Raw genomic sequence first — 16,704 nt, 5'->3', positions numbered from 1 at the left:
CCATCCCCGCCTCTTCGACCTGTTTGTTTCCTCTCCACCTATCCTCTCCTCTATCCCTCTTCTATCCGCCTCCCACTCTCTCCCTATTTATTTCAAAACCCCCTTCCCCTCCCCCTTTTCTGATGAAGGGTCTAGGCCCGAAACGTCAGCCTCTCTGCTCCTATGATGCTGCTTGGCCTGCTGTGTTCATCCAGCCCTGCACCTTGTTGTCTCGGATTCTCCAGCATCTGCAGTTCCTACTATCTCTGATTCGATTAAATTTATTATGTTGGGGCTTACATGATCCTTTCCAGCATCTTGAGCATTCACGTTTTTTCCCCCCATGTCTAATGCCATTGAGTACTTTTTCAACTGAATGCCATTTCATTGTAATCATGAATACTGTTAGATCCAAAACTGTGTTTCTAGCCTTGTAAACAAACTATGTGGTCTTGAAACTACTTTTAGATTTGACGTGCATCATTACATATATTTCCTGCTGTTGACAAATGGCATGAAGTTATTATGCTCACTACCAGGCTTAAAGCTGCTGTTAAATAAGCAATATAATTAATCTGAATTACACTTTATAATTTCTTTACAGGACAAAGTAACAAACCAAAGATTGAGAAAATAACATAGGCAAGCATAATCCCAGCTAATTTTCGAATACTAGGTAAAGTTACTATACAGAAGCAAATTACTGCAAAAATGGTAGAAATTTGGAATAACAGTGGAAAATATTGGAAATACTAAGCAGGTCAGGCAGTATCAGTGGAATTAAACAGAGCTATGAGCTGGATTACATGTGGGCTATCTACACTGCAGCGTCAATAGTGGGGTGAGCCTGCCTTTGCTCAGCCTCCCAATCCACTTTAATTTTACATCCAACAGGACTTACTAATCATTCTGATGCAATATCGTCACCGATTTCCAGAAGGATGTCTGGCCTCATGGATTTGCCGGCCAACCTGAGGCTGCCAGCTCTGTCGGGCTGACAACTCCTGTGGTACTGTATCAAGGAGAGGAATAGCGATGACCAAACTATGTCCAGACACCCACTGGAACCCCGATGAAAGGGGTCAGGAGTTTATGATGGACCAGTAGGAATGGAAACTCCAACTGGCACCAGGGACTTGAAGTGAATTCACCACAACCTCCCCTTAATTGACCAGGGGTCAAACTTGCCTGGCTGCATTTGGGTGCAGGCCTTTCCCACCAACCATCTAAGCAGTGGTGAAATGAAGTCCTTAAGGGAGTCCAGTCCAAACAGCTTTTAGGAAGACAGTTCCAGATTTTCACTACCATTTGTTTAATAAGTGCTTCCCGATATCACCATTTAACCTTAAAGTGAGAACTAGGCTGTTGTGCCATCTTGTGGACACACCCAATTCTCCCCACTAAATTAAAGCTTTTCTCTTCTCTCTTACCACCCTATCAACTCCTTTAATCACCTGAAAGCACCTCAATTAGATCATACGTCTATATTCAAAGGAATGGAATCTTAATCTATCCAAGCTGTTCGTACACTTAATTTACATACTAAATACTAGAGGTATAAATATGTTGCACCCACTCCAAGACATTCAGAAGTGTCTTGAAGGGTCGACAATTTTCCAAGGACTTTTCCAGAGTTTATTCAATATTTGAAGATTTATTTTGGAACATGACACTTCAGTTTCATCCTTGCAGCAGCAAGATACAGATATATGTCTTTACTTCCACAAATGCAGACCACTCGTCACAACTGTGGAAATGATCCCAATGAAAGCAAGAGAGAAAGTCGTATCTTGTTTCAGTTACACCTCCTCAAAAAGGTCCATAGAACATTGAGCCCCATATATTTATTTTTGATATATCCATTTGCTGTAATTTCCCATTTTTGGTGAAAATCTTCTGTAATTTATTTTTACTATTAACGTGGCAAAAATCTCCTTAACCTTAGTTGCAAAGCACATACCAGTGCGAAGGGAACAACTACAAAGTTGTATTGCACAGCACTGTCCCCGGGTAGTGAAAAACCCAAGAATGACAAGTGGAAATTTTTTATCTGATATGTCACTACACGTATAAGAAGCCCTTCTTTTCTCAAGTCTTGCAACATTCCTTCACACAAAACACAAATGTCCCCAGCAACCCGGAGTGTGTGTGTCAGGCATTTTCTACTCAGAGTGGCTACAAATAACTGTGTTATGAGAGCTGCAGTCAATTCTTACCAGTCAAGAGAGAGACCTTTCGAATGAGTAAATCCCTTTTACGGGTCTGGATGCTTCTCTCAGCTGACAGACGATCAGCGTGATCCTGAAGATTTTGGATTTCGGAAAATGCCTAAAACAGGACAGAAACGAGTGAGCAGAAAATATTTTACCTATCTCATGAAGTCAGAGTTATATTGGCATTTCAGGTAAAATGATATAATCCCAGACCAAGCACCACATTTATGAAGTTGCTCTCCCGTGGAAGTTAGTGAGATTTGGAACTGACACAGAAAATTTAGACATTTCTGTGTCTTAAGAGAACCCAAACCAAAGGGTCAAGGCCCGAGAGTGTTAAAATATCGTTTTCTACCCCACAATTTCAAAACAGGGCCATTGACTAGGTTCATAGAAAAGCAACTTGAAATCTAATGGATATTCCAAAGTCACAAGTTGATGATATCCTCAATCGTTAAGATTAATAGGACTTACTGGGCTACACCACTACCACTACTAAACCAACACCCTCCTTGCTTTAGTGGGGCCAAGGACTCAGACTACAGTTCAGTTCGAAGCGCACTAAAATAAAAAGAACAGTAACTAATGCGAACAGATCAATCAATACTATTGATCTAGATACTACAGATCAATTCTAGAATACACCTCCTCCCACCCACCTTCCTGCAAAAATGCCATCCCCTATTCCCAATTCCTGCGCCTCCGCCGCATCTGCTCCCAGGATGAGGCATTCCACTCCCGTACATCTCAGATGTCCTCGTTTTTCAAGGACCGCAACATCCCCCCCTCAGTGGTCGAGAACGCCCACGACCGTGTCTCCCGCATTTCCCGCAACTCATCCCTCACACCCCCTCCCTGCAATAACAACCAAAACAGAATCCCCCTCGTCCTCACGTACCATCCCACCAACCTCCGGATCCAACACATCATCCTCTGACACTTCAGCCATCTGCAATCCGACCCCACCACCACGGACATTTTTCCCTCCCCACCCTTATCTGCTTTCCGGAGGGACCACTCTCTCTGTGACTCCCTTGTCCGCTCCACACTCCCCTCCAGCCCCACCTCACCCGGCACTTTTCCCTGCAACCGCAGGAAGTGCTACACCTGCCCCTACATCTCCCCCCTCACCCCCATCCCAGGCTCCAAGAAGACTTTCCACATCAAGCAGATGCTCACCTGCACATCTGCTAATGCGGTATACTGCATCTGCTGTTCCCGTCGTGGCCTCCTCTACATCGGGGAAACCAAGCGGAGGCTTGGGGACCGCTTTGCAGAACACCTATGCTCGGTTCGCACTGAACAACTGCACCTCCCAGTCGCGAACCATTTCAACTCCCCCTCCCATTCTGCAGACGACATGTCCATCCTGGGCCTCCTGCATTGCCACAACGATGTTACCCGAAGGTTGCACGAACAGCAACTCATATTCCGCTTGGGAACCCTGCAGCCCAATGGTATCAAGGTGGACTTCACAAGCTTCAAAATCTCCCCTCCCCCTACCGCATCCCAAAACCAGCCCAGCTCGTCCCCACCTCCCTAACTTGTCCTTCCTCCCACCTAAAGCCCCACCCCCATCTCCTACCTACTAACCTCATCCCGCCCCCCCTTGACCTGTCCATCCTCCCTACCTCCCCACCTACACTCACCTTTACTGGCTCCATCCCCGCCTCTTTGACCGGTCTGTCTCCTCTCCACCTATCTTCTCCTCTATCCATCTTCTATCTGCCTCCCCCTCTCTCCCTATTTATTTCGGAACCCCCTTCCCCTCCCCCATTTCTGAAGAAGGGTCTAGGCCCGAAATGTCAGCCTTCCTGCTCCTCTGATGCTGCTTGGCCTGCTGTGTTCATCCAGCTCTACACCTTGTTATCTCAGATTCTCCAGCATCTGCAGTTCCTACTATCTCAGATCAATCAATACCTTTGTTTAAGATGGAAGAGGAGGAATTTGTCATGGATATATTAAGTACTTGAATGATAACAAAACCTGGCAGTAAACTTTGCTATTAAAATATAGTCAAATGCAAAGAGTTTTTACAAACCTGTTTGAGAATGTAATACTTTGAGGCTTTCTGTTCCCTGCGGAGTCCCAGGGTTCGCTTCAATTTTTCAAAAAGGTCTCTCATCTCAGAGCGCCTCCGCCGCTCATTTACTGTATGTGCAGTCCGATACACCACTAGAGCATCCAGCTGAGCCTTTGCTTCTCTACTGAGATAAGGGTTAGGTTTCTAAAGGGGAAAAATATACAGTTCAGAATATTTCTATTAAGTATATTTCTGAAGTAACTTGCTATTCAGTGAGAACAGGACCCACAAAACCTCTGCAGGTTAACCTTTTACAACTGCGGACTCGCCAATAAATATTTCCATGAGCTCAACTAAGGTATGTAAACGCACACTGCTAAAAGAAACCAATTGCTTTTCCAGGTTCAGCAAGCCTCCCACCCATCTTTTCACGTACAATCACTGTCTCCCTCAAAGTTCAATATTTCTTTTGGGGCTCTGAACCTTCCCCCCACACTAATATTCCCCACATTATTGCTTACCTCCTTGGGTTTGGGATCCTCCTCTGGGGCTTTTTTAATAAGGTACGGATTATGGAAGTGACATCTGGAAACAAAAGTAAACAAAGATTTTTTACATCACTCGGGTGGAGGTAGGAAATAAAATCTGATACTTTCTCCTGTCAGAGATCTTGGAGTTTTCTCATTAACAAATTTTACCAATGACAAGACTGATTGATCAATTTCAACACAAAAGGAGATAAAGCTTAATACTTTGAAAATTTAGAAGGAAGGCTGATAAATTCATCGCACAAGCAATACTCAGCTTCTCCAATTTTTCAGGGTTCATATGCATGTAACATGCACCTAAGCAATTCTTAATTCCACTTTCTCATAATTTGCATACATCTCAAGCGGTTTCCATTAATTGCTCATGCTCATGATGATTTAGGATCTATTAAGCCAAAGCCTGGAAAAAGGCTTTTACAAACGTTGAGCACAACAAATAGGAACAGAACTAAATGAGTATGAAATATAATAAGACAGAGCTGCCTGGATGTTTAGGGGATGTAGTCATTAGGGTTTCTGGTTGCTGGGCACAGCTTTCCTACCCTGTACTTTGCCTGAACAGGCATTTCAGTAATTTGGTCCAAAGCCCCTACACATTTGGATAAGGGCTGCAAGGTCAGTCCATGTTGTTTTGCCCTCAGACTTGTTTTCCTTTCAAAGTGTAGAAAATCTCGTGCACTGCCTCCACATCTTTTCCTAATGTGAAGGAAAATATGCAGTCCTAAAAAAAGGAGTCATATCCAACTCAAAAATTAACTCTGGTTCTCTCTCCATGGATGCTGCTGGACCTGAGTTTCTCCAACATTCCGTGTTTAAGAAAAACACTAATCCTATAGGAACTATAGCTAGAATGTCCCTGCATTGTACAACAATTCAATAATTTCACTGTCATCAGAATTAGCTCAATGCCTCTCCATATTTCTCTCATGATACTTGTAATCTTCCACTGAAAGAACTGAACCAGGAATCTTTGTTGCAGAGATTATGGTGCAATGCAAATGTTGGAAATTGGGAAAAGCCAATTAATACGCAAAGAATTTAAGCAAATCTAAATTTTAAAGCAGTTCTTTGAAAGAATAACTTGCTTTGGATAAAAGGGAGCCTGCAGGTGTACTGTGCTAAGTTTTTCTGATGGTATTTGATAAGCTGCCGTGTAGGTTGTTCCAGAAAATAGGAATGCTTGGTATGAGGGCTGACACATTAACATGAACAGAAGACTGACTGGAAAAAAAACCTTTTTCTAAATGACAGGATGTAATGGGGAAACATCCCAGAGGGTGTGTTCAGGAGCCTCAACTATTTACCATTTACATCAATGTCTTACATGAGGGGAATGAAGACATGGGAGATAAATCTACAAATGGCACAATAATAAGTAGAAAGAATGTTGTGAAGATAGAACAAAGTCATAGAGAATACAGGTAAGTTGTTTAGCAGGCAAAAATCTGCCAGATGAATTCTAGCATGGGAAAATATGAAGACGTTCACTTTGGCAGGAACAGTGAAGCAGCAGATTACTTCTTGAACAGATAACAAGCAAAATCTAATGTATAGAGATTTAGGCGTTCTAGTGCGTGAGTCATAAAAAAGTTAGTTCGCGGTTAAAGCACGTAACTGAGATACAAATGAAGAATAACCGTTAATGAATGGTAGGTGCTAACAGCAGAACGTAGGAAAACTCTGCTGACAGCAAGCCAACACAAACAAAGGAGTGGGGAATGGGGGGTTAGAGGGGGAGGAGGAGGAAGAGGAGAGCGAGGGAGACAGTGTGACAAAAATGGAGAATCTTCATGGTCTGAAGCTGATGAACTCAATGTTGAGTCCCGAAAGTGGTAAAGGCCTTAAATGAGGTGGTGTTCCTCCAGGCCCCTCCTTGGTTCTGAGGTAGAAATATTTTTGGCTTGAAACAGTAACTTTATTCCCCCCACCCCCCCTCACCAAGAGATGCCTCCAAATCTGAGAGCTTGTTATAAAGGGCACTAGTGAGACCACATCAGAAATATCGTGTTGAGCTTTGATCTCGTATTTAAAAGGAAGGGCGTGATATGTCATAAGTAGTTCGAAGGAGATTTACTAGCTTTATACCTGGAATGAGGACAGATTAGACATGCTGGACTGACTTCCACTCTAGAGCAGCAAAGGGTAACATGACTGAAGTACATAGGATCTTAAATAGTTTTGACAAGGTAGACATGTTAAGAAGGTTGCCCCTTACAGGTGAGTTCAGAACTAAATGGCACTATTTTAAAATTAGAGATCACCCATTTTGGATAATGAGGAGAATTTTTTTTCTGAGGGTAGTATGATTTTAGAACATACTGCTTCAGAGGCCAGTGGAGGTGGGGTCATAGAATATTTTGAAGACAGAGGTGTGGGGGAAGTCAAAGGTTACCTGGTAGATAGGAATGTGAAATTTCAAACACAAATAGCTCAGCCGTGGTCTTACTAAAAAAGGAACTGCTCGTATTTTGTACGTTCCTTATGTACCATTTGATACTGCATGACTTACTCGTGCATAAATGAAAAGGTACTGTTGCACAAAAATGCAAGCCAGCACACAATGTCTTTTCAATTAAAAACACACTTTCATACTTGGCTTTGGTACGATGGTGGGAAGCAGAAGCGATAAGACGTGCAATGTTGATTTTCTCAGAGAGTTCATCCACTGTCTCAATATCCACTGCCTCTTCACTGGAGGTTGAGTCAAACTGCAAATAATGTTGTTAAAAAGTCAAAGACTATAAACAATTCTAACCAGTCCGTCACTCCTGTGCAAGTCAACAGATTGATGAAGATAGAGTATACATACAACAAGACATCCCCAGACCTGTATTCTATATAGTAAACTGATGATAAAACTGAAATTGTAATAACTACATTAGACAATGAAATAAATACTTTTCCCAGGTACAAATACGAGCCAGTTCTTCAAGGAAACGGCAAATCAAGCTGCAACTACCACAAAGACACAAAAATCCTGAATTTTATTAAAAATATTAATAACCCAAATTTGAGCTCAATCTGTTCCTCAGCATTATCAATAAAGAGCTACATGATATACCTATTTAAAATTTTCAAATCCTAGGAGAGGGGTATTGCAGGCTATGCCAGCATTTATTGCTCATTTCTCACTGCTTTTGAGAAGGTGATGGCAAGCTACCTTCTTGAAACATTGCATTCCCTGTGATGCAGGTATTGCAAAGGAAGGAATTTCGGGATTTTGACCCAGGGACAGTGAAAGAACGGAGATATAGTTTCAAATCAGAATCATGAGTGGCTTGGATGGAAGTAGTAGCGTACCAGCATATCCAATTTTCTTCTTCTTCTAGGTGAGAGAGATTTCAGGCTTGTCTACCGAGCTTCGGCGAGTTGTGGCAGTGCACCTCTTTGATGGCGCAAACTATCAGTGTGCATTGGTGACAGAAAAAGTGTGTTGAAAATTTTAGATGCCAATCAAGTAGAATGCTCTGTTTTGGACGGTGTCAAATCTCTTATGGAGTTGTTGGAGGCAAGGTAGGAGATAACATTCCAACATACTCCTGACTTGTGCCTCGTCAACATGGGACTGGGTTTGAGGAGTCAGGAAGCGAGTTAATCACCACAGAATACCCAGTCCCTGACCTGCCTTAATTACCATATTATTTCTCTGGTTAGTCAACTTCAATTTCTGGTGAATGGGAGCCCCAGGATGTTGATAATGCAGGAATTCATTGATGGTAACACCAAGGCACGAAGGTTGGATTCTCTCTTGTTGGAGATGGTCATCATCTGGCACTTAAGTAGCAAGTAACATTGTTGCCACGTATCAGTCCAAGCCTGTATGTTGCCCACATCATGCTGCATTTTGACGTGAACTATTTCAGCATCTAAGATGTCACAAATGGTGTGGATAAAAGTTTGCTGATGACTGCACATCATCATCTCTGGCTTTACATGGAGATGGTTGGGCCAAGGACACTACTCTGACAAACACCAGCAGTGATGACCTGTGGCTAAGATGATCAACCGCCAAAACCACAATAATTATAATTTATGCTAATATGAAACAAATTCCACCTCCCCCAACCCCCCGAATCCCATCGCCACAAATGGTTACATGTAGAGCTTAGATACAAGCTGGTTGTGGGAATACTAGCTCTCTCTGTTTAGCCTATGCTAGTTGCTTATTTGGTTTAAATTGCTTGACATGCAAGTAGTCCCGAGCTATAACTTCACTGGGGTGACATCTCATTTTTCAGTATGCCAGGAGCTGCTCCTTGCACGCTCTCCTACACTATTCATTAAACCAGGATTAATCCCCTGGTTTGATGGCAATGGCGGAGTGGGCAATGAGGTTGCAAATTATGACTGAATAAAGTTCTGTTGCTGCTGGTGGCCTACAGTGCCTCATGGATGTCCAACTCTGAGTTGGTAGATCTGCATGCAGTCTGTCTAATTTAACATGGCAGCAGTACTGCATTTCTTAAATGAAGGGGTGTTCTCAATGTGAGGACAGACATTGTCTCCACAAGGGCTGTGTGGTGGCCACTCCTGCTGATGTAGCACATGCGTCTCTTCATGGCTCTAAGTAGATTGGTGAGAATGAGGTTTTTTTTTCCCACCCTCCATGGTTCCCTCACCACAAGCCTAATCTAGCAGGTATAGTCTTTAGGATTCAGCCAGCTCAATCAATAGTGGTGCTACCAAGCCACACTTGACATTGAACGATGAAATGCCACACCCAGAGTACATTCTATGCTATTACCACGCACAGTGCACCCTCCAAGCAGTGTTCAACATGAGGGAAAACTAAATCAGTTGTACACTGATGGTAAATGGCCAGCTGAAGGTTCCCTTCCCCATGTTCAATCTTGTACCATGCGACTTCATGGGGTCTAGAGGCAATGTTGAGGACTCCCAGAGCAACTTCTTCCTAACTGTATAACTCACCATAGACCTCTGGTGGGTCCATCTTGTTCGTGCAACAGGGCATACCCAGAGATAGTGTCTGTAAAGTGTGATTCTGTGAAGGGCCTGCCAGGTTGTTGCTAGACCCATCTGTGCGACAGGTCTCCCACTTTGTGTGAGCTCATGTGTGCGGGACAGCTCACGTGAGTGTATGTATTCAGTTTCCTGTGCTTTGGCTGCCAGGTGGTCTGTATAGTTTCTTTTTGTTAAAAAATCAGATTTTGTAATAGTTTGTATCTTGACTGAATCAATTTCTCAATTCCAATGAACAATTAATTACATTAAAATGGGATGATCATTAAAATGGTCGGTGCCGGTGTGCAGGCAAGCTCGATAAACTGGATTAGGAAATCTTGGTGAAGTACTGTCTAATGCAGATATGGAGTTCTCATTTTCATTTGTTCTCCTTTATTTTCATGATTGTATGCAGCAGGTACAAATCACGCAGACCAGCGGATGAAACTATCTCCCACAGCTCTGAAGCCTTTAATCTTGACTTCACATCTTTCAGTGATAGATAAATATGTGAATCCAGATGTTAACTTTCTCTAGAGATACTAGCAGACCTGCCAAGTAATTTCAACAATTCCAATATTTCTTTAATATTCTTAGTATCCAAGGCATTTTGCTTTTATTACTGATAACAAACATCTTTCAAAGAGCTGGCATCCAAGAACGTAGCCTACGTCGATGGGAACATGTCTCTGAGGAGGGGTCATTGGACCTGAAACGTTAACTGATTTTTTTTTCTTCACAGATGCTGCCAGACCAGCTGAGCTTTTCCATCAACTTCTGTTTTGGAACATGTTTCTGAATTGGCTCCCTTTGTTAAATCATTTATGTACGACTTTTTGGCTTACAGAATTAAGTTTTACACTAGAAGCCTCACCTTAATAGATCTACAATATATAGTATCAGTGTGACTGAAGAACCAAAAGGTGCACCATGTCACGAGCTACTGAGTAACAGTAAACTCATGAAGACCGTTTAGCAGGAGGTACATTCTTTTTCACAAAAAAGTGTTTCTCTTTTACTTTGAAGTCAAATGAAAGCTTTTTTAATTATAGAGGTGATTAAGGATTTATACTCCTCCATGTAGTTTGCATCCATTCAGCCCTAACAGAACTAGAATAAGTAGGAATTGGGGAAATCTCTCTACCAATTGGAGTCAAACCTAGCACAAAAGGAAGATGGTTGTTGTTGCTGGTCAGTAATCTCACTCCCAGGACATCACGATGGGAGTTACTGAACATAGTATCCAAGGACAAAAGTTCAGTTGCTTTAATAACCTTCCCTCCGTAAGGTCAGAGGCGGGGATGCTCACTGACAACTGCACAAATGTTCAGCATCATTCATGACTCCTCAGATACTAAAGTAGGCCCTGTCCTTATGCAAGAGACCTGCACAATATCCAGGCTGACGGATAGTAACACTGGTACCAAATACCAGGCAATGAGCATTCCCCACAAGAGAAAATCTAACCCCTTGACAGTCAAATGTCATTACCATTACTGCATCCCCGCTAACATTATCATGGGAGCTACAACTGGATAGAAACTGAATTGGACTACCTACATAAATCCTGTGATTACAAGAACATGTCAAGAGGCTGGGAATCCTGTAGCAAGTAACTCATCTCTTGGCACAGTGGAATGATGGAATACTGCCCATTTGCTTGGATGAATGCGGCTCCAACAACACTTCAGAAGCTTGACAGCATCCAGGACAAAGCAGTGTACTTGACTGGCATCAAATTCATAAACAACCGCTCCCTGCGCCACTGATGCTGTTGTACCATTGACTAATTGCACTGCAGAAATTCACCAAAGCTCTTTAGACAGCACCTTACAAACCCACATCCAGATCTAAATGGACAGCACTGGTTGACAAGAGGCAGCTCACCACCACACAAGTGAAAAAAACAGGTTTTGTTTATGCCCACTGTGCCTATATTGGAACTGAAGAGCTCACTTAAAGGTGTAGCTCACTTACACTAAAAGCTAGGGAGGGGTCTGAGCTCCACAGCAGTTGAGCCTGAATTGGGGCATGCCTTCTTGACCTACCTAATATTAAGTCGTGGTTGTGGTTTGGCATCCTTAAATGAGTTAGATGGCTACTTGGAGGAAAGATGATTCTCAGTTTGTGTGCACAATTGGAAATGGTCAGTTGTGAGATAAACTGGTTACCCAACTGTTCCCTTAGTGGATTTACACTTAATATCCGCAGAAATTTTACCACTAAATTAATTAATTTAAAATAATACCATAACCCAGGTATTAAATAGGAACAATAACAAAATTACCCTCATAGCAAAGCCTACATAGTGAGATAATGTGAAGCCAGCTATTGTGTCACCAACTAATGAAAGCACTCACCATTTTCTCAATGTCAATCTCCTCTATGTCACTTGGAATCTCACCATCCTCCATGTCACTCGGAGAGTCTGAATCCTTATCCGATTCCAGATTGTTTACATACTGCAGATCTGAATCAAGGTCCACAAATTCCTCATTCTCTGAATCATTTTGGATATCCTCTTTGCATTTAAAGGAAGTATCAGACGTATTTGTTCTGCTACAGTTTTCTGTCTTCACCTCCATTATCTCATCTTGCAAGCAATTTTGCTCTTTGCACGTATTGTCTGGTTCCTTTTCAACTATTAGAGTGTTAGATTCTGAGGTATCTTGTTCAGCAACCAATTCTTTTCCAGGTCCCATGGTATCCTCTTGCAAAGAACTTCCATTCTCATTATCTTTCACATTGTGCATTTCAATGGTGTACGAATGGTCAGCCAGCTCTGCAGGGGTAGACTTTTCTAGTCCAGCTTTCTTGTCCAAAGAATGATCTTCCACCTCATCATCCAACTCACTCAATGAAGGGGAAGAAGGTGCTGCTTCAGACTTCTCTCCCAATTTAACTTCTGGTAAAGGGTCAGCACATACATGGTCCTCTCCAGGTAAGTTTTCAGTCACTGTTGTTTCAACAAGCTCAGAGCCTGCAACATGAATATCCTCAAGGCCAGGTTCAGTTGGCTGTTCTTTTGATGTGCTACTGCTATCCTGGTTGGAAATGTTCTCAGATTTCTCTCCTGTACTGCCTTTCTCACCGTCTGTTTTTTCAGTCAAAGGCACACCAGGTTGAGGACTCACAAACTTTAGTGGCCCCCCAGTAGTTATGATGGTGTTTGGTAAAAGTTTCTGCCCTGGAGGTAACTGCAGTAAAGCAAATCCCATTGGCTGTAAGGGAACCAGACTGCCTGCACAGACAGGATTACTAGTCGTATCAACAGGATTACTGGCTGCATTAACAGTTACAAACTCTGTCTGTGGTGTGGTTGCAATGGGAACAGCCATGCCCACAGGGTTAACAGGTGTAGCAACAGAGGACACCTTTAATGCAACAGGAATGGCTTTTGTAAAAGGAATAATACGTGGCCTTCCTCTTGGTGGTATTATCCCTGGTTGAACAATACGACTTGGAGCATTACTGCTGGGAGGTGTTGCTAACGTTTTTGTAGGTGTAGGGAAGCGGATTCCTCCTGTGGATCCTGAAGTGTGAAAAGAAATTGTTAACTAAAGAATTTCAAGATTTCCACACTGGAAGTAAATTAGAAGTTTACACAATCCAATTACATATTCTTATTTGTCAGGGTCTACTGCACATTCCTTCTTGGTAGTGCTGTCATTCTAAGTTCAGTATCAAATCTTTGTTTCATAACGAAGAACTAAGGATACTGGAGATCTGAAACACAAAAAAGAAATTGCTGGAGAAATTCAGCAGGTCTAGCTGCATTTGTGAAGAGAAAACAGTTAACATTGAGTTCAGTGACAAATTTTGTGAAGAAGTATCACTGGACTCCAAATGTTAACTGTTTTCTTTCCACAGATCCTGCCAGAACCTGTTGAGTTTCTCCACCAATTTCTGCTTCTGTGTGTATCAAATCTTTACACTTCCCTATATCTACTACTTTAGAGGTAGACATAAAAGTCAAACAATTAAAATCCCATGAAGTTCTTATCTGCATCATTACAATATTTTCATCATTGTGCTCAGACATTTTTTCTGGAACATAAACTAAGCTGTGCTCACATTTGGGAAAATAAAATAATCACTTTTGATGATCCAGCAATCATTAATTCATGGTGAATTTAAACAAATGTAGCAATATTTAGCATGGAAGTCTTATTTACGTGATAACGTAAGCACAAAGTGGAAATAAAGATTTATCTGGTTTATGTCATTCGTGGAGGTAAGAGTATTCTCCCACCATCTTGAAACGCTTTTCACTCCAAAAATAAAAAGAACAATTCTCTACAGGACTTGCATACAACACCAAAGAAGATTATTTATGTCCTCCATCTGGCTAACCCCAGAGTTTAAAAACTGAATACAAAATCTACTTCTGAAATCTCATACATCAATCCAGTTGGGGCTAAAACAATGCTCCGTGAAGGCTCAGCATTACATCCAACAGTTTATATGCTTTGTGTTAAACTAATGCCATTTAACCCTATTTCTAATTCCAGCTGGACGGTGGGAGTCTCCCAAGAGAAGAGATTGAGGAAACTGGGTCTAGGGTTTTGAAGAATGCGAGGCGATGGCATTGAAACACTCAAAACTGCTTCCTCTGGCTGGCGAGTCTAGAACTGAGGGATACAATCTCAGAGTAAGTGTAGGCTCTTTAAGGAGGAATTTCTTTACTCAGAGGATGGTGAATCTTTGAAATTCCCCGATCCATGTAGCTCAATTACGGAGCACATTCAAAAAGATACAAATGGCTTTCTGGATACTAATGTCATCAAGGGATATGGAAACAGTGGGGAAAACTGGCAAAAAACCGTAGTTTATGAGTTATAATTATGTTTGAATGAGTTTGAATATGTTTGAATGTTTAAATTGTTAGAGTCAAACAGTCATTGAGTTCATTGGAAACAGACCCTTCAGTACAACTCGTCGAGGCCAACCAGATATTCCAAATTAATCTAGCCCGAGTTGCCAGCATTTGACCCATATTCTTCTAAACCATTCCTATTCATATAGGCTTCCAGACGCCCTTTAAATGTTGTAATTGTACCAGCATCCACCACTTCCTCTGGCAGCTCCACACACCACCCTGTGTGTGAAGTTGCCCCTCGGGTCTCTCTTAAATCATTCCCCTCTCACCTATGCCCTCTAGTTTTGGACTCCCCTACCCTGGGGAAAAGAGCTTGGCTATTCACCCTATCCATGCCCCTCATGATTTTATTAATCTCTACAAGGTTACCTCTCAGCCTCCGACACTCCAGGTAAAATAGCCCCAGCCTATTCAGCCTCTTCCTTTAGCTTAAACCCTCCCACCCTAGCAACAGCCTTGTAAATCTTTTCTGAAGCCTTTCAAGTTTCACACTGATGAGACAAATGGCCTACTTTTAATGAGAAAAGGTGTGTATACAGAAAACGGTGACCTAATTCAGTTATTTACAATAATTAAAAGGAGTGTTATTTACAATGATTAAAAGGAGTGTTTAGGGCTGCTGTGCACAGCCAATTACCTCTGGCAGGCGGTGGGGGAAGATAATTTTTTTTGGGAGGGGTGTGGCATGTGGAGCAGAGTCTACATTAAGGGGCATTACCTTAAATTTAGAAAGAAACAAAATTGATTTCATTTGTCATTTCTCAGCCCAACTTGCTAATCAAAATGGATGTCTTTTCCATCCCTTCAATTTGCAATTCTTCCTAATACATCAGTGGCAAATTGGTACTTTCGTCTCCATCCCCATATCCAAACCAGTGGCATGCAATGTCAAAGGTCCCAGCATCAATCTTTGAACTACCCCCTTCATAGTTCAGCACCATTCCAAAGCAGTCCTTTGATACAACCAGTTGTGAAATCAACTCTAACTGCTCACCAATTACATGCCTTTCCACATCAAGAAACAGCCTCATGTGGCACTGTATCAAATTTCTTGGCAAAATCTCAAACGATATCCAGGGAGTTTGAAGAACTTCACTGTTCACTGCCAAGCACGGTCTTCTCCGTAATAAGTTACACTAAGTTATTCTTTTGACTTTATACTTCTTTTACAATGTGCCCTCTAACATTTTCACCAATAACAGGTGTCACGATCATCACTTATAGTTTCCAAAGAAGTCACTATGTTAAGAGGAATAACTAGGCGAGATCACTGCCAGAATGCTTTGCAGCAGTTCTTTTAACTTGCATTAAGCAAAACGTGGGCTTATTTCAAAATAAGTTCATTTCTCGTTTTTAAAAAAATCCTCAACAAGTCTGTACCAAGACTCGAAGACAGAACGCACCTGGATTCCGTACAGTAAATGTGACCATCTGATGCAGATTTGGGCGAGTCCCAGGAGCAGCATTTGTTAAAGGAACAAGTTGGATGATTTGGCCATTTGGGTGTCGGAAGAGGTTTCCAGATGGACATCTAAGGGGCTGTAGTACCATCTTCTGCCCAGGTGAGAGTTGCAGGTTCTGGACAGGCCGGACAGATGATGTTCCAGACTGTGCTGGGATCAAAAGCAGTCGTGGTCGATTGGTTTTCACAGCTTTAGAAGAATCAGATTGAACTGAATTGGCAGCTTCAGGCTGTCTAGGTAGCCCTGTCATTATAAATGACCACATCAGTTAGGTTGATTCATTCAATCAATTTCTACACTTTAATGACATGTTTTAAATAATGCATAAATGGAAGAGTCAGCTCTACAGTGAGGTATCAAAGAGTTGGGTCAGCATTTGTCAAATACTGGCGACAGACAGGCAAGCTCTTCAGGGTAAGAGGGGAAAAGCAAAGAAACATAGATATAATGGTGTACTTAGTGAAATAAATACTGGACTAATATTCAAAGCCAATGGAACCATACAGCCTTCTTCATAGGTGGCAGACCTTCCTGGACTAAATGGAGCTTTCTATGAGGCTATAATTAAGGTGAGGAACTTAATAAAAATATGGAGATATCAAATCGTTTTGGGCCCAATCCAGTGGGTAGAAAGTGG

At 42.0% G+C, this 16,704-nt stretch overlaps 1 protein-coding gene across 4 annotated transcripts in view; it reads right to left on the bottom strand.

The window, feature by feature from the left end:
- mgaa (MAX dimerization protein MGA a) overlaps positions 1–16,704 on the bottom strand; it is an 85,818-nt gene that overhangs the window by 16,306 nt on the left and 52,808 nt on the right. For all 4 annotated transcript variants that reach the window (XM_020514676.2, XM_048599988.1, XM_048599987.1 and 1 more), the window contains 6 exons: positions 16,008–16,310; positions 12,086–13,257; positions 7,356–7,471; positions 4,737–4,800; positions 4,234–4,419; positions 2,196–2,307 (listed from right to left, as the gene is read on the bottom strand). In XM_020514676.2, coding sequence (XP_020370265.2) covers positions 2,196–2,307; positions 4,234–4,419; positions 4,737–4,800; positions 7,356–7,471; positions 12,086–13,257; positions 16,008–16,310 — 1,953 coding nt within the window. The remainder of the gene's footprint in view (positions 1–2,195; positions 2,308–4,233; positions 4,420–4,736; positions 4,801–7,355; positions 7,472–12,085; positions 13,258–16,007; positions 16,311–16,704) is intronic.

This window comes from Rhincodon typus, chromosome 8 (genome assembly GCF_021869965.1).
Source record: "Rhincodon typus isolate 14 chromosome 8, sRhiTyp1.1, whole genome shotgun sequence".
Lineage (NCBI taxonomy): Eukaryota > Metazoa > Chordata > Chondrichthyes > Orectolobiformes > Rhincodontidae > Rhincodon > Rhincodon typus.
This window is presented reverse-complemented; position numbering and strand designations above follow the sequence as displayed.